Source organism: Homarus americanus, unplaced genomic scaffold (genome assembly GCF_018991925.1).
Source record: "Homarus americanus isolate GMGI-L3 unplaced genomic scaffold, GMGI_Hamer_2.0 scaffold6317, whole genome shotgun sequence".
In the NCBI taxonomy this organism is placed as follows: Eukaryota; Metazoa; Arthropoda; class Malacostraca; order Decapoda; family Nephropidae; genus Homarus; species Homarus americanus.
The window spans coordinates 3,664,405-3,683,657 of record NW_024730668.1 but is presented as its reverse complement, the minus strand read 5'-3'; the positions used below and the strand labels follow the sequence as shown (position 1 = coordinate 3,683,657).

The following is a 19,253-nucleotide window of genomic DNA, read 5'->3' as shown; positions in this document are numbered from 1 at the left end:
GCACCTACCGGCACAATGACACAACACACACGTCATGACAGCAACAACGAGACTTGAAATATTCAGTAATCGGAGATGTCAACAAAGGAGCGGAAGTGAGCAACACACTTTTAAGAACTTTGGAGAGGGAAGGTGAGAATTAACGTGTGATTATATATATAAAAAAGTGAAAGTATCAGTAACATTCGAATTGCAGTGATAAGTGGGTCATATGCCTTTGAGAACCCTTGTTTGTGGGTCATATGCCTTTGAGAACCCTTGTTAATGGGTCATATGCCTTTGAAAACCCCTGTTAATGGGTCATATGCCTATAAGAGCTTGAAAGCCCATTAGTGGTCATTTGGATACAGCACACGGTACACAAGACAGAGAGAATATGGTTGACACTACAATACACTACACTATACTACACATCATGTCCCCGAATTTAAATACCCCTATTCACAGTACGGTCGATTACGGTATCCCCGGGTGTGCAAACTAACGAACCTAAGGACAATAGACGAGTACTGTATCAACCCCACTATCACCTCTCAAAATATAATACTATGATTATTAAAAAAAAAAAAAAAAGAAGCGAATAGTGTCTTGAGGATGATGCAATAAGTTCATGAGAAACGTTGACTTGCTTTAGGGGGAACGTGGTAGTTGCTTCTGTAAATCGGACATGAAGATACTAGCTGGGAAAAAAAAACCTACCTCCTGGTACAACAATAAAGACTCCTTATGCAATGTTTGTAACTCGCTAATAAAAAGAATGTTATATGTTTATGTTTAGTAGATACGAGTAGGAAAGACTTGAAGATGCAGTTTAAACATGGTCATTAATGTTGGTCTATTTTTTTCTTCATATAAATTTACAGCCGATGATCATAAAAATGGAATGAATCATGGTAATAAAATAAACATACTGTCAAAATATTGTTTAGTTCTTAGATTAAGACTTAAGAACTTCACAGAAAAACTAACAATGTTACCAACTCGAAAACAACTACTCTAAACGTCAGTAATGAATCGTGTGGTGGTAACATCATACACACATACTATGTCATAACACAGTGTGAGGTGTAAGCGTTGTCAGTGGTCACGTTGAGGGTAAAATTTCACAAAGGAATTTTCTTGCCGGAAGTGTTGTTGAATTTAACGTAATATTATTCTAGCTCTTTTATATCATCTGCTGTGAAATATATGAGAAAGTTTATTAAGGTGGTGAAATATTTTAGTTGTTCATTAGACATTAGTTCCTTAGATAATGTTGTAACGAGGTCAATAAATCGGATAAAATAGGTCGAGTAACAGACAAACTTCTTCAACGTGGAAATTTACTCTGCCATTAAATATCTTGATAAATTTGGAAGGTATTCATATTTGTAGAGACGGAATAAAGCAGTGTGTGTGTGTGTGTGTGTGTGTGTTAAAACCTTTGTATGTCTAAATAATAAATCATTAGCTATGTTATTCTTGTTATTGTCGTTGCTGTTCGTTTATTTCTTATTTTACTTTTCTGTATTTTGTTTGCATTTTGTATTTGTTTTCCTTTTTGTTTGTGTTTACTTTTTGTGTTTCCTTATGACGTCAAAGGCTAAATGCCCCTTATAGGAGTTAACAAGGAGTGAAAGATCCCCGTTACCACACCGTCTTTACACTAAACGACGCCTGGTTGTGTTCTTAAGTTGTTAGGACAAGCTGGGGAAGTAATGACGTATACTGTAATTATCTTCTTAAGAACCTTTTGTTTCATAATCTCAATTCCGTTCTTTTAATTTAACTATATTATCTCTTGTGTTATGTTTTACTTGCAAGCAATGGACCACCTCTTGTACAGTGATAGCCCCTTATGTGACCAGTACATTATTCACAGGTGTATGTTTCCGTTGCTTCTGGTATGCACTGTAGCCCACTGAATCAATGTATACAAGGCAATGATCGAGGCTATCTAAGTCCAATCTCTCCCCTGCCCGAGATAAACAACTCAAGGTTCAGTCTACCGTGTTCCTCTGCCAAGATGTTGTAAATAAGTCTTTATTCTCTTCCGGGATAAGTTACAGCTGCCACACATGATTGGGTTGCATACATGGGGACTTCCTGAGCACCTGTGATTAGTGTTAGTGTTCTTAGCATACGAATAGCGTAGTGAAAGGCAGTGTGGTGCTTGTTGAGGAGGGGTGTAATATCATGGTGTTTGCACAATGACTTCCTCCTGCACGCTATACCCTCACGCTGACTTCCTCCTGCTCGTTATACCCTCACGCTGAGTTCCTCCTGCTCGTTATACCCTCACGCTGAGTTCCTCCTGCTCGCTATACCCTCACGCTGAGTTCCTCCTGCACGCTATACCCTCACGCTGAGTTCCACCTGCTCGCTATACCCTCACGCTAAGTTCCTCCTGCTCGTTATACCCTCACGCTGAGTTCCTCCTGCTCGTTATTCCCTCACGCTGAGTTCCTCCTGCTCGCTATACCCTCACATGAGTTCCTCCTGCACGCTATACCCTCACGCTGAGTTCCACCTGCTCGTTATTCCTCACTGAGTTCCTCACGCTGAGTTCCACCTGCTCGTTATACCCTCACGCTGAGTTCCTCCTGCTCGTTATACCCTCACGCTGAGTTCCTCTTGCTCGCTATACCCTCACGCTGAGTTCCTCCTGCTCGCTATACCCTCACGCTGAGTTCCTCCTGCTCGCTATACCCTCACGCTGAGTTCCTCCTGCTCGTTATACCCTCACGCTGAGTTCCTCCTGCTCGCTATACCCTCACGCTGAGTTCCTCCTGCACGCTATACCCTCACGCTGAGTTCCACCTGCTCGCTATACCCTCACGCTAAGTTCCTCACACCCATTCCATCACTCCTTTCTAGCTTTCTATTCTTCGTTTGAGGTAAAAATATAACGTATCATTAACTTACGTAAAACAATTGGAATAAACTGCAATGGGTCATGCACACAAAAACTTACCTCACGAGTCAGAAACAGAGATAAGATTTCATTACAAGTTATTCTAGCAAAGATTAGTTCACGCCCTGCTTTCTCTGGCAGATTTTACCTAATAATCGTCTATCTAACTTAACTTAACTTAAATTAACTTAACTTAACTTAACTTTATTTAACCTGTGTGTGACAGGAACGAACCCGGTATTGGTTTACTGGGTTCTTGATTAGCTCCTTCTGCCTGGCATCCATCCAACATTTTTGCCTTTCTCTCACTTTTACTTTCACTGGGCACGTGGTTGACCCGAGTCATCTCCAGTGTTCCTCTTCTCTTTGTATTACGTACTCTCGGTGGCTTGAACTTAATCATTAAAACTACTGATCCATCTTTCCTTTTTTGTTCTTTTTTTTTTTTTTTACTTTAACAGTTCCGCCTTTTTTTTTCCTCTTTACTGTCAATTTTTTTCATTTTCTCTCTACAGTTCTCTTCTGCCTCCCCTCTCTACCTCACGCTTTCTCTTTCTTCTCTCATTCTTTCCTACTCTTAACTTTCTCTCAATATATTATTACGGTATCAGGTACAGGTATGTGGAGTTGTGAGAGGCAGGTTCCTGGTCACCACCGCCAGTCACTCACCCGGTGGGGAAGCGTCCATGCCCAGCTCACTGCCACCTTCATAATGTCTCATACCAACATAGCCTTTACACCCTCTATACCTTCCCCTCATAAACACATAACATTAATGAACTGTTTCATCTCGTCGTACTGAATATATTGTACATCTTGTTTGTCTTTATCACACTATCATATATCACTTGCTACAGCCTTAAGGGCACACACAGAAAAGGTTAAACGTTCTCCCTTTTCTTGACCTCATTTTTGACCTGTGACTTTTCCTTAATCTCTCTTGTGGTACAGAGTATCTCTCGTTAATCTTAATATAAAGGCGCCTGTGTGTGTGTGTGTGTGTGTGTGTGTGTGTGTGTGTGTGGCCAGATTGTTTATGTTAAGTAATAAGAGAAGAATGTGTATTATTGTCAAAGTTGTTCATTATTTTATGTAACTAGCCATGACAATACAATGAAACCTGTATTTAAGCGAATATTGAGATGAAAGTCTGTTATATCCAAAGTCCATTAGATGTAAAACTTCTATCTAACGGATTATATAGAGATAGAAATACGTTATATAGAAGCGTCACTATTGTACACAACCTTGATATAGCTGAGGGAGGGACACCAGCTTGTTTGATTGGTGCAAATGGGAGGTGAGTCATCTGCTGTTTGTAGATGATGAATTGTTGGTAATACGAGAGTTAGGATTCACAGAAAGATTGTACAAGAGAGAGAGAGAGAGAGAGAGAGAGAGAGAGACGACTTGGATGATTGTGGAGGCTTGTGGGAACTATTGAATTCGAGAAGTGAGGGAAGTACTAGATTGGAAAGAGATGACACTTGGGAACCTGTATGATGAGAAAGTATATAGTGTCGAGTGGTTTATATAGTGTCGAGTGGTTTATATAGTGTCGAGTGGTTTATATAGTGTCGAGTGGTTTATATAGTGTCGAGTGGTTGATATAGTATCAAGTGGTTTATATTGTGTCGAGTGGTTTATAGAGTGTCGAGTGGTTTATATAGTGTCGAGTTTTTTATATAGTATTGAGTTTGTTTATATAATGTCAAATGGTTTATATAGTATCGAGTGGTTTATATAGTGTCGAGTGGTTTATATAGCGTCGAGTGGTGTATATAGCGTCGAGTGGTTTATATAGTGTCGAGTGGCTTATATAGTATCGAGTGGTTTATATAGTGTCGAATGGTTTATATAGTGTCTAGTGCTTTATATAGTGTCGAATGATTTATATAGCGTCGAGTGGTTTATATAGTGTCGAATGGTTTATATAGTGTCGAGTGGGTTATATAGTGTCGAGTAGTTTATATAGTGTCGAATGGTTTATATATTGTCGAGTAGTTTATATAGTACCGAGTGGTTTATATAGCGTCGAGTGGTTTATATAGTGTCGAATGGTTTATATAGTGTCGAGTGCTTTATATAGCGTCGAGTGGTTTATATAGTGTCGAGTGGTTTATACATTATCGAGTGGTTTATATAGTGTCGAGTGGTTTATATAGTATCGAGTGGTTTTATAGTGTCGAGTGGTTTATATAGTGTCGAGTGGTTTATATAGTGTTGAGTGGTTTATATAGTGTCGAGTGGGTTATATAGTGTCGAGTGGTTTATATAGTGTTGAGTGGTTTTATTTAGTATCTAGTGGTTTGTATAGTGTCGAGTGGTTTATATAGTGTTGAGTGGTTTATATAGTATCTAGTGGTTTGTATAGTGTCGAGTGGTTTATATAGTGTTGAGTGGTTTTATTTAGTATCTAGTGGTTTGTATAGTGTCGAGTGGTTTATATAGTGTCGAGTGGTTTATATAGTGTACAATGAGTGATTGAATGTCAGTCGCTATTTTATTTATTCTATGTACGCTGTTGTGCCATAGTGGGGAAAGGTCTAAAAAGAATTATAAAGACAATTATTAAGTAAAAGCTGTCTGATAACGTTGTTCTTGAGATGTAACCTGTATATAAAAGGCCCTAGTTGTTGTTGTTATTATTTATTTATTTATTTATCTATTTATTTATTTATTTATTTAAGTCCAGACACCTATTGCCTGTTTGCTTTAGTTACCATGTAATACGTTTCAGATAGTTGGGTAGAGACCTTTTGGTGTTATTGGTAGTAAAATGAAGTACACAGTTATTTTGTTCACTTTATTATTAAATAATTTCATTAGTACAAATATTATAAAATATTCATAGACGAATCAACAATATGAATGTCCTGAGAGATTCAAGAGTTACTTGATGTTGATCAGGACAAAAGGAAAATAAATTAAAGAGAGAAATAAAGTTTAAGAAATAAAAGAAGCGTTGCTTCGTTCTTTAAAAATGGGTAGAAAAACAAAGAGTAATCTCATATTAATCCCTCACGTCTGAACAGGTCCCCGAGATGTGACGCGAAGCAGTACACATGTCTGACTATTGTTGGTGTATCCACTGAGTGACTAGCTATTGCTGGTTTAACTTTACTTGAGGCTGCCGCATTTTATATCGAGGTTCTTTGTAAATATACTCAGAAGTTTTATATTAGGTGACTTATTACGTGTGATTAATTGTCCAGACTCAGACTTGACACACAGAGAATATATACGTAAGTCGATCTATATCATACTCTAGGAAGCTCGACGTTTCGCGTGGGCTTCTTCACTCCAGGTACTTCTTATCCATAACTGGGTGTGATGGTAGGAGGTCCGTACACTGGGGGTGGTGGTGGGCCGTAGGTGGGTGGGGGTGGGCCATAGGAAGGTGGTGGGGCGTAGACAGGTGGTGGTGGGCCGTACACAGGCTCTGGTTTAGGGCAGTATGTGACGTACTGGTTCTGTGTCTTCACGACGGTGCTGTACTGGGGAACCTTCTGGGTGTGGTAAACTGTTGTGGTGATGTAGCTGATGGTGGTCACGTATGAAGGAGTGTACTTTATCTGTGTCTCATACCGAACTTGTGTCGTGGTGACGTACTTTGTCAGGTAAGACGTCTCCGTCACGTATTGAGTGTCGTAGACGGTCTGGGTGACGTACTGGCTGACGTAAGAGGTCGAGTAGCTCGTAACGTATTTCGTTTGGGTGACGTATTGTTGCTGGTACTTGGTTGTGGTGACGTAGTGTGGCACATATTTCTGCTGGATCTGTGTCGTGTACACCGTGCTGTAGTGAGTCTGGTACAGGGTGGTGGGAACTACATGTGTTGTGTAGAGAGTCGTGTACACTGGCACCTGTGGGGCGAAACACATCAGTTAAAACACACTAGCGGTAATCCCTCACCTATGTAAGGATACTCTAACTTTAATCATACTAATTATCCCAAGTTCAGGTGACTTTTTTTTTGTTTCTAATTAAATTAAGTAAAAAAGTACACACAATATCCTGAAGAGCAAGAGAGTCTTGAATGGCGTAATAGAGATAGACTTGCAAAAACTGGTACATAGTTAAGAGGCATTTCTCCCTAATATTATCCAGTAAACAGTAACGTTGAGCGTAAGGTTTATAAGATACTGATCCTATTGTCATATATCATCATTAATCAGTCGACTGACCTGCTGAATCTGGGTCGTGTACCGGGTGACATATTCAGTCTGAGGGTAGCACTTGGCAGGTGGAGGGCCGTAGCTTGGGGTAGGTGGAGGGCCGTAGCTTGGGGCAGGTGGAGGGCCGTAGCTTGGGGTAGGTGGAGGGCCGTAGCTTGGGGCAGGTGGAGGGCCGTAGCTTGGGATATGGGGTGGAGGGCCGTAGCCTGAAGACGGGGGCAGATCAGCAAAACATAGCCCAAGGCTCACCACCAGCACGACACTGCGGATCATCTGTAGAGTGACGAACATACAATCAACATCTCCCAGAGTAGAATAATATACAAAATGATTTTAATATAGAGTCCTGGAAGTCAGTTGAGAAGGACCTACAGAATCATATAAGGATCAGAAACAAAAGTTAATAATATCGAGGCAGAAGAACTCCATCTAGCTGACGTATACAGGTACAGTAATTAGCTGCCCACACACAGGTGAGTTTTATGCTCATCACGACACCTCTGTTAAGATTCTCATGTGTGTGAATAATTGATGCTGCATTATACCTCATGGTAGTTTATACACAAGGTCAAGGTATACAATTCTGAGTTAATCATTCGTATGGGTTAGCTATTGAGTCTACATACAATTAGCTATTTCTTGTGTATTGTTTTGCCCTATGTATGAAGTGTGTGTGTGTGTGTGTGTGTGTGTGTGTGTGTCAATGTACGAATGATAAATAAGTTAATGTGCAGTAGCTATACGTGAGAGGCCATACCTGCTATTGGTCGCTCGGTGGCGAAGGTGTCACAAAAGCGGTTAAATACAGATATGAAGGTTATAATGGAGGGAAAGTGAAGGTGGAGGTCCGCTAACAACAATCACCAGCTGCTGAGGGTCGTAGTGAGGGAGGGAGGAGGGCTTCAGAGTATGAAAAGTAGAGCGGGTGCAGGTTTTGTACACTGACCCACCTAAATTAATTATCATGGTGTAATGGCTTCAGTGAGAGAGAGGGAGAAGGGGGGGGGAGAGAGAAGAGGAGGAGGCGGAGGAGGAGGGAGAGGGTATTTTAGTCTCCTACTGATGGTTACGTTTGGTCTAATCAGGGAGCCAGGGTAGCAAGCACAGGTGTAGATGAGTAGAGTAACAATAAGATGATAGTAGTAACGATCTCACCTGGCATGTTTTACCTCGTCTCAAGAACAACATGTTAATGAGTTGGACCTTTTTAACATAGTAAAAATAAGTTTAATTCCGTGATGTTTATTTTCACTGAGCGTAAGTTCATTCGGTAAATTATTCTTTTAATTATATACATCATTTAGTTTGTGTTATTCATTTAATTTATCTATGTGGACAGATAAACAGAGAGATAGATGGATAGATAGATAAAGAAATTGGCAATGAGGGAGAATGAGGGAGGGGGTGAGAGTGAGGGAGGGGGAAGAGTGAGGGAGGGAGGGAGTGAGAGTGAGGGAGGGAAGGGAGTGAGAGTGAGGGAGGGGAAGGGAGTGAGAGGAGGGAGGGAAGGGAGTGAGGGAGGGAGGGAGTGAGAGGAGTGAGGGAGTGGAGTGAGGGAGGGAAGGGGGGGGAGTGAGGAGGAGGGAGGGAGTGAGAGTGAGGGAGGAGAAGGGAGAGAGTGAGGGTGGAGGAAGGGAGAGGTGGGGGAGGGGAGGAGTGATGGAGGGGAAGGGAGTGAGTGAGGTGGAGGGAGTGAGAGTGAGGGAGGAAGAGGAGTGAGTGAGGTGGAGGGAGAGAGTGAGGGAGGGAAGGAGTGAGAGTGAGGTAGGGGGAGGGAGGAGAGTGAGGGAGGAGGGAGGGAGGGAGATAGCAGTGAGGGATGAAGGAAGTACACAAGGTAATAATCACAAGTCCCAGAATGGTATAAGACCTCTAGCACTGCCACCATGACTCACAAACGTTCCGCTACTTCCCTCACCTGACAGCTCGACTCACATGTTGTGTATTGATGCAGGTGAGAGTGTGGAAGTTATGTGCTGTGATAATGTGATAATATTCCTTCAATAATCAAAAGGTAATGAAATAGTGAAGAAATCGTCCAAAACAAAACCTGTAGAATCATTTCAGTTGCGTCAATTTTACTTTCCAGTTCTCTTGACCTTTGTTGTGACCGCTGGCCGAGACGGAGTAATTAACCTAAGTCCATCCCCCGTTCCCCTATTTTGGGATGTCATAGCTCTCTCTCTCTCTCTCTCTCTCTTGGTGGTGTTCTCAATGTCTCTCACTAGTGTTCTCAGGTCACTTCCTCTCATTCACATTCTCGTGTTGTATCGGTGACTTACTAGTTTATTTTCATCAGTGCCTTTTACTGGGCAGCAGGGAGGAGGGAGACAGAAGGAAGGATGAGGGAAGGGGGAGAATAGGAAGAAGAAGAAGAGAGAGAGAGGAGGAAGAAGAGAGAGAGAGAGGGAGGGGGGGGGAGGAGAGAGAAAGAGAGGGGATGTAACGAGACTGGGGAAGAGTTGATGAAGGAGAGAAAGAGAATGTAGTTTGAGGAAGTAGAGAGAGAGAGAGAGAGAGAGAGAGAGAGAGAGAGAGAGAGATAGAGAGAGTGAAGAGGTTTTCACACAACTATATGTCTCGTTCCATAGGTGATTGCTTACAGTAGTAGTGGTAGTAAAGACTGTCCAGGAGGTGGTATAGGCTATGGTACTGATGGTTCATGTTAATGGTAGTAACGCTTCATGGAGGGGGGGGGGGAGGAGGTAGTAACAGTGTGACAGCGTTTCACTCCCCACACCTGATGTATAATATAAGTGTTACCACGTGGACTGACTGAGTATACGACTCTCCCACAACATTACTGATGAAAGTAGTGACTGCATCATCCCACCTAATTATATACCGTCATCTTGAATACTATTCTTCGAACTTGTATATGATGCCATGTTTGTCTGTCTCAGTACGCTCGAATTATATTACTTCATGTGTTGAGTCAGACATATCGACCTATGTTGTTTAGTAAGCCACATAGCCCTGAAGACATACTTCCTACTAAATGTAATCTGAGACCTAACTGCTTGACATATGTTGCTTGTGAGTAATCTAAGAAATGTTATATGTCCATAAACTTGGCTGTCTGTGACCACACACACAGGTGGATGAGGTTTGAGGCGAGATTAATGTGAGAGAAATAGGTGAGGTTTACGATGTAGTGTTCAGAAGGGACAAACAGCACACGTTCAAAGAGACATAGATCTTAATGAATAAACGTAGAAAAATAAAACACAACACAAGTACAAGAATTAAAATCGTGTGGAAAGTCATGATAAAAAGGTGGGAAGTTTTGGCCTTTAAATTGAAAAATGATAATTTGTCACGTTCTTTACCTTAAGACGAGATAGATCAGCGTAATGTTTTTATACGGTAGATAATTGTATATCATATGATGGAACCAATTTATATTTGTAATGGAGATTTGACAATATGATGTAGTGGCAAAGAATGAACCACACACACACACACACACACACACACACACACACACACACACACAGCCAGGTGAGTATGAATGGGACACAAAACATCCGGTAGTGTGTATTGTTGTCTTGACCTACAGTTGCTTGTGGTGCGGGCCTCTCTCCTGCGAACGTGGTGGAGAGGTGAGGCTAGGAGGTGAGCGATGTCTTGTTAGTTACAGTAGACGGAGAGGATTGGGGGGCGACAGGCAGGTGTTGGGTGGGGTGAGGGGGGGAGGAGTATTTGACCGGATGGAGGGACATGTCTTAGGCCACAAGCGATCTGTCTTAAAACTGTGGACATCCATCAGGAATGAACACACACACACACTATTATATATACAGTATATATATTCAGTGTCTTTATTTAACTAGGTATATCAGAGCAATATGTTCAAGGAAGCAAATTTTACCTTCACCGTGTTCCTGTTTTCATTATTTACAACCTTTGACATTAATGAATTAGAAATCAGATCAGACAAAAGCCATGAGCCAGGTGCACGAGAGAGAGAACGCATTCGTGCGACGTGATGAACACGAAAGATGATCTTAACTCATACCTTTACCCACCTCAGACAAGAACACGCTCTGATGCATAAGACTCCACCATGCGTCAGTCAGTTCATTAACGTCTTAAATCTTATATAATACTTCAGAAATATGATGAAGGAATGAGAAAATTTTATGCCGTCCTCACTGAGTTATTGAAAGGCACTGTTTAGATAATAGGAAATAATGATACGAAATGTAAGATATTGTGGCTGTGGCAAAAACTAAATAATAAAAAAGAGCTGGCAGGGGAAACTGTGTTATCTTTGTACATCAGTGAAGAAAGAAGAAACTTACAGCCGATTAAAATTGTGATCGCTGAAGAAAAAACAAAACTCGTTATCTTCTCGTGCATAAATTAATGAACACCGTGAACGCTATGTAATGAAATAAGTTTAATGACTCTGAATGTAAATGTTTCAACTTTTTCATGGTGGACAAAAAGTAGAAAGTATTGGGAGCAGAGGGGGGGCGGGTGTTGCAGCGGAGGGGGGTGTTGGGAGGGTGTTGGAAGAGGGGCAGGAACGGGGCGGGTATTGGGAGCAGGGCGGGTGTTGGAAGAGGGGCTGGTGGCAGGGGAGGGTGTGTTGTTGTCAGGGTTGAAAGGGGAGCTCTGGACACAAAACCTCCTCGCTTCACTGCCCTTCGCTGCACCAAAACTGTCAATTCCTCTTTCTCTCTTCTAAACATACACACACACACACACACACACACACACACACACACACACACACACACTTGAGTCCCTCTTACTTTCAACGTAGGTAAAAAATGGAGGATATAAGCTAAACGGAAAACGACGCTTGGATATGGAAAGTGAAAGTGTTTTCCTACCACCCACAGCGAGACGAGAGAATATGTTACAGTCTAACCTAGCTCATCTAGTTGGTTGGTTTACACTATTTTCCTCCTTATTTAGCTTAGTTTATGGTTAGCTGTCAGGCTTGGGAGGTTCGTCAAGGTCTTATTAAAATATACTTATTAAAGGAAAGCTATGAGATCTATATTTAATTCCCTGTGTTTCATCAAGTCAGGGTCCGCTCTTTATTGACGTGGTTGATGGATGTTTTACCTGCGAGAGGGATGCGATATCAACGGCGTTTTAATTGGATAGTTGCTGAGTCTTGGTCTATTTTTTTTTCCTGATGGGTAAAATGTTCTTATATGTGGCTAGACAGTTATGTACTAGAGATGAGACTTAGTGTTGTGAGTATACGAGAAAATATAGAACTATCTTACGTTTCTTTTGTGTTCTGTTTATATATTGTCTTTAGGTAAAGTCTAGTTCCTACGTGTAGTATTATGATCATTGTAATTATGTAGAGGTACGATAGCCATAAGTAGTGTTAGGTATCGTAAATTTTTTTCATGGGTGGAAGTATTGTTTAATGTAATGTTTGACGATAGTGTTAGAGATAATGATTTGTTGATAATTTAATTGGTAACAGTGAGGTAGGGGTGGGTGGTGCCGTTCAGGATCTCGTCAGGTGTCTTAGTATAGTAGTTCTTATTGGAGAAGTTTTGTAGTGTTAAGAGTATTCGTCATGACTCAGTGTATAATAGTACAGTATAAGAAGCGAGATGTTTTACACGCCATCGTCAGTATCAATAACATGTCAATAGGATAACTATTTAGGGCAGCGTTGTGGTCTCTCTCAACGCTGCCATTTCGTCGAGATATATGGAAAATTATCTTCCATATTCCTAGACTGTAGTAATTAAATATGAACTATTCTATTAGTGAGAGTGTTAGCTAAAAGGGCTTTACCTACAGATTCCTTATATTTCTCACCCGTGATTTTGAACCAATAGAAACACAAGTAAATAGAATGCTTGTGGTACAGATTTTAATGAATAAATCTGGGGTTTGGCGTTTCAAATAGAATATAAGTCTCTAAATTACAACTATTATGACGTAAAACCTATTATTGTTACGCACGAAGTAAACACCTTGTTAGATCACCAGTAGAGATCGTTCTGGTCCTGTACTGTCATAATCTAACTACTCACTGACGTCTGACAACCTTCACGCCCCGACGTTATTCCATACAAACATTTACCTCAACCAATGGCCCCACACGAGTAGATATTGCAGAGTTTATTCTTGCTTTGACACGTAGAGCTTAAAACTAATATTAAATTATTATGTAAGAAAAGAATAATAATCTAGAGTTGGGATCGACACGTTGCTTGGTCTATTGACATGATAATAGCAGGGAAGATGGCGGGCTGTCCTCTTAGAGTCGTCCAGCTGATAGGTAGCTCCTTAATCACTGTCTATTGAAAATGTAAATTATAAGCTATCAAGAATTTAACTGACTTTAATGATCTCTTTGATAAATTAAAACGGAGTGAGAGTGACGTAGTGGAAAGACAATAAACCAGTTTGATAAAGATTGACACACGGAAGGCCCGGTTACCTTGACAATAATCGCAACATCACACACACATTACCTCGTCAGTAGTGATCAGACAGGTACTGGCAGAGGGAACTCCTTGAGAGAAAAACCTCACGGTGATGGCGAAAACCTCCCTTTTACTCTAAATTTGTTCAGGAAAGAATTCTATACCGAAGTTTCTGGGTTTCAAATGTTTTAAATTTCGAAAAACAAAGTTGTAAGATATTTCAATACGTATTAGTTAGGGCGTCACTGGTGAAGTCTTCTATCTTGAAGCAGAATACTCATAGCACACGTTTCCAGTCAGTGTGTGTCACCTCAAGCTTACCTTAGCTGTCGAGGGTGGAAAGTAAGCGAATGATACTTCGACCACACCACGCCGTCTTATATACTCCCTTGGCTCCAGTCATTCAACAGGTTTGGGAACTAGTTTCTAAATTTTACCGATAATAACTCTATTTTTCGTTCTTTGTCAGATGAAAAAAATATGCAGTGAGAGTTATTGTATATATATATATATATACATATATATATTGTTGTGGCAGAAACAAAACCAGTGAACGTTGTAAAGTAATACAATACATAGATGATATTAGCGCGTTGGCATCTGGCGGCGGCGGGAAAGGGTGGCAGGGAAGCTGACCCTGAGTGTGTGGTGATTATTAATGACTGCATTTAACCTGAATAGCCCCGTCTGTCTGTCAGGTACGTCTAATTAGTCTCCCTAGTTGCCCTGTGAGGGTCGGCAGGAAACTAGAGTACCCGCAAAAAAAGAATCCAGAGATGTTTGGACAACACTTCACATCAAGCGAGGATATCAAACACGAGTCGCAATGGTGAGAGGGAAACTTATTACAGAGATGCGGCCGACACCCAAGGCATTCATGATCTTTAATCAATACAGAGATAGATTTACGTAGCTTATCTGGGCACTGTCCTGGTGTGAACGGCTGTCAAGTACTGTCTAATGGCATGGGGAGAGAGGAACCGCATATAGTCAAAGGAAAATTATGATATTATTTAATATATATTGAAGCTGACTCAGTGATCATATTCCAGCACCTTATTGTGACTGAAAGAGGTGGAACCTAACTCTCGATTTACTGCTGGTTTAGTTGCTATCAGTTAAACAGATATCGCTCAGGACGAAAAATAGAATAATGTACTTTGAAACAACTAACTAATGCAGTCGAGGTTATGAATTGTTTCAGATTACGTCTTTACTCGTGTCTGTTTTACTTTCTATGTGAAGATCTGAGGTCGTGCTACTCCCACCTTCCGTTACACACACAAAGAAGATAGCTGTCACGTTATAAAGTTTGAAGTCAGAGACGTTCTTGTACCTATATAAATATCAACCTTAGTAATTGTTGTTCCGTTACACTTCCCACTCTGCGGACTAACATACAGTAAATAACAGATATAAGTTATTAGAAGAGTTAAACCCATCAATTCTCATTTACAATACCACGACGTACGTTACACTCCATCGCCATAATGATAGAAAAATACATTCAACACATTTACAGACTTAATAACTTATGCATCTTGGTCGATTCCCACACCAAAAAGTCCAATTCTCAGAGATAAAGCAACTCGTCGTGTTAACCAAGGCGTTGATATCATATTTTCCCGACACTGAAAGCGAATCGGATATTAAACCCCTCCAGTGAAAGCTTTTGGTAGCAACGTAACAGATGACAAACTACAAGCAAAATGGATTAAATTAATTTGTGATATTTTTCTACGGTCATCAATGCAGTCATGATCATCACTGCTTGATCATCACGTCATTGGTAATTATTCATGATGAGTGATATAGATGGTAATATAAATGTTAAATGAGTGTTTTATTAAGTGGGGAGTGTCGCGGTGATGGGGCTGACTGCCGGGTCCCGTTGGTTGCCAGATTCATCCCGGAAACATATAGTGCGTGCTTCCCTTTTTACATAGTGCGGACTGAATTATGTTTACCACTATCAAATCAATGTGTGGATATGAGCCACCAATAGGAAAAAGATAATAATGTTTTCATCAGTAGTATTATCTAAAGTGTAGGTGTTAATCTTACAGAAAAACTTGGTGAAAATACAGGATTACCACAGCTTTGTGTTCGTCTCTATCCTAGTGTCCACAGACTGTCATCAAACTGACGAAATGCGCGGCTGGGAAAAGGTTTTATATTTTCACCAAGTTTTCTGTAAGATTACTATTAACATTTACACTTACATTAAATCCGTGTTTTGTTGATAAAAGTCACCAGGTTTTTTGTTTCTATTTGCTGGTTCACATCCACACATTGTCTTGATAGTGATTCATGGAACGTAATTCATTCCGCGCTTTATTGTAGAAAACGAAAGGGAATATTTCTCCTGGGGGGTAAACGATGTCAAAAATCAAACGGAGTAAATTTCACCATCTATAAATTAATTTCCATTCTGATGTAGCGACAAAAAAAATAAAGTTCTCCTATTAACACAATATCTTACAAGAACATGGTATTCATATTGGATTTTTTCTGTCCTGAAATCACATAAAGTTATTGGACCGAATATCACGAAAAGATTATTAATTTGATAGTGTTTTCCTAGTAAGTGATTAGAACCGTTCATTTGAGGACTTTTTTTATATATATATATAAAGGGGAATGACTTTAGAATCTATTACGGGTTAAGAGAAGCAAATTTGTACAGTCAACTACTAAAGACCGTTCCTCTCTCCCCAAAGAACCACGAACCCCGAAATTCAGACTTGTGAAATCCATAGATGCTTAGGATTTATGAGTCTGAATCTCGGGGTACGTGGTTCAGGGGGGGGGGGGGAGAGACGAGCTGATTTTAATAGTTGTACAGCGCCACCCCAAGAGATAGAAGTTCAGTGTGAAGGTAAACAAATGGTTATACCTCCAAGACCAAGAGGTTGTAAGCAAGAAAAATGTAGACGAACCCATTAAAATGTACCGTACTTTTTGTTATGCTTTTATTGGAAAGTAAAATGATTATGGGTCCAAGAAAGGAATTATCAAGGCTGTTGACATTAGTGATTGATATAAATGAGGTGCTAATGGTGATTGATATAATTAGGGTATTACAGGCCGCTGGTATAATTAGGGTATTACAGGCCGCTGGTATAATTAGGGTGTTACAGGCCGCTGGTATAATTAGGGTGTTACAGGCCGCTGGTATAATTCGGGTGCTACAGGCCGCTGGTATAATTAGGGTGTTACAGGCCGCTGGTATAATTCGGGTGCTACAGGTCACCGGTATAATTAGGGTGCTACAGGTCACTGATGGCTACAAGTAGGATGTCCCCTCTTCACTCCATACACTTCTTACTGCCACCGTAATAATACTCGTTGTTTAGCCTTGTGTTCTCCTCCAAGTGAGAGAGTTCTGGAAATACATCGGTGGATCACTTCAGGCGGGTTTTATAGTTGCCAAGAAATTAAAACACACACACACACACACACACACACACAAACACACACACACACACACACATACACACACACTTTAATTACTCAACGTTAAGTCTTGGCCCGAGAAATGAAAACTCGTGCTGGAATTCATCTACCACAGGGGTCATATTGTGCCGTCATTATAGATACTCTATATATCTCGTATATTGTCTTTGTTCACTATGTCTAAAAGCCTTTACTAATAATTTTTGGATAATGGTGTGTTGTTTTGTCCTCGACCTACACACAGAACAAGTTTAATGTATGTGTAAAAGATATACCAACGTGTTTTTGCGGCAAGATTCAAGGTGGCTGGATTTTTTTTTTTGTAGGCTTGCCGTACATCACCCGCTGCCTATTTAAGATGCGGTCATAAAGCGGTAAAAAAAAAACCAGACTTCCACATAAGGGATTTTGGTAGACCTTATATCTGTTGCTATACCAATTCTATGTGGCAACAGGTAGAGGAGGTTAGATCCCCTACAGTAATACCACGTGTTCCCTCTATTTTCGACGATATATAATATAGATAACCAAACATTTCACTAATAGTTAATCGTACCTAAACTAATCTAATCCCAGTAAGGTTTTGTAGTTGTGGTAGCGACTTTCCTGATCAACTCGTTATGTAGGATACCTTTATAAACCTTCCCTTGTAAAGGTTATGAAGGAGTCCTGTTGGTTGTAAATTTCAATACATCGATCTGTTTCATCAGGGCCAAGCCGCTCGTTGGTCTGTTCCTTCACTTATAATTCTCCCCCATCATCCTGCTTTTGTTTTCTTATTCTTCGCTGTCTCCTGTTCGCTTAAAATGGTTACCTGGGATGAAGGTCTCTATTGTTTTATACACCTTTATTAGGATTTAATGGGATCTATTAGGATTTATTGGGATTTATTAGGATTTATTAGGTTTTATTGGGATATATTAGATTTTATTGGAATTTATTAGGATTTATAGGGATTCATTAGGATTTATTGGGATTTATAGGGATTCATTAGGATTTATTGGGATTTTATTGGGATTTATTGGGATTTATTAGGATTTATTAGGATTTAGACCAGAGATATTATGTGGGTGTGACAATCGAGGAATTTTTAAAGCTACAGATGTTGGTTGGAACTCTTGAAGTCTCTAGAGGTTGTCGAATGATGGGGATAATTTTGGTTGTAAGTCGAGTTGATAGGTTGATGTTAATGGTTGAAGGTTAAGGAGGGAAAAGATGGGTGGAGGCTACTAATACAGGTGAAAGGTAAGTGTTCTGTCCTAAGGGGGGATGGTTGAGGGACATATGGTTCACACACACACACACACACACACACACACTAACCCTGACACAAAATCATGAGAGTTTCTGTGGGTCCTATACTACGACACTCAGATTTTTTTTTGTGAATTTTTATTACCCCGATATCTCTCTCTCTCTCTCTCTCTCTCTCTCTCTCTCTCTCTCTCTCTCTCTCTCTCTCTCTCTCTCTCTCTCTCTCTCTCTCTCTCTCTCTCTCTCTCTCTCATCTGCATCACTGCCTCAAATTAATCCCTGTATCGCTTATGTATCTCTCGTTCATGCCATCATCCATCAGCTACACCTTTATACCCTTGACCTTCACCCTTTATCCGCAGCCTTGACCTTCACCCTTTATTCGCAGCCTTGACCTTCACCCTTTATTCGCAGCCTTGACCTTCACCCTTTACCTAATGATAATCTGGTTCTTGTTTTGTGGACGATGATGTAGCTATACGGCCGTTGTGTCTTCTCTTGTCTAGCTTTAAACGATATAATCTAGTTTTATCAATATCCATCTATAATGTTTTGATGTGTGAGGCCCATCAACTGTTCCTCTGCTAGATCTGCTCGTGTGTGTGTGTGTGTGTGTGTGTGTGTGTGTGTGTGTGTGTGTGTGTGTTTTGCGCTAAATATGGACACTCGCCGATTAAGTTTTAAGAAGCAACTGACGCTTATGCCAAATAGGGATAACTTTTTCTTGTTATTGCTACAACTTAATGGGAATTGACTCCCACTTGGTAAAAATTTCCTCCGCTTCATTTAAGACGTCGTTTACCATCATAAGATAGTCAAATTATTCCTAAAGTGGGTTAGGTTAGGTTAGGTTAGGTTAGGTGAGATATAAAAACAGCGTAAATGTAGCGTAACCTCGGCCCACGTTAACCAAAGGAAAAACTCGACGTCTAAGTGACCGGAGTAAAGGCTGTGGTTAAGGCTTTATGGAGGTATGTGCCTCGTGTTGCGTGGCCAGGCTTTAACCCTCCAGCCCTTGGTATAAAGTTCTTTAAGCGAAACTGTCGAAATAACTCACTG

At 40.5% G+C, this 19,253-nt stretch overlaps 1 protein-coding gene across 1 annotated transcript; it reads right to left on the bottom strand.

The window, feature by feature from the left end:
• Positions 1-5,685: 5,685 nt before the first annotated feature.
• On the bottom strand, positions 5,686-13,840 carry LOC121867190 (extensin-1-like). The gene is made up of 3 exons (XM_042366993.1): positions 13,806-13,840; positions 7,081-7,344; positions 5,686-6,759 (listed from the first exon to the last, which is right to left on the bottom strand). Exons 2-3 carry the CDS (start codon positions 7,342-7,344, stop codon positions 6,208-6,210), a joined length of 816 nt encoding a protein of 271 aa, XP_042222927.1. The 5' UTR covers positions 13,806-13,840; the 3' UTR covers positions 5,686-6,207.
• Positions 13,841-19,253: the final 5,413 nt, after the last annotated feature.

Coding starts and splice junctions, on each gene's coding strand:
- LOC121867190 (XM_042366993.1), bottom strand. CDS start 7,344: ATGATCCGCAGTGTCGTGCTGGTGGTGAGCCTTGGGCTATGTTTTGCT. Junction 6,760..7,080: donor ACACGACCCAGATTCAGCAG/GTCAGTCGACTG, acceptor TTCGCCCCACAG/GTGCCAGTGTACACGACTCT.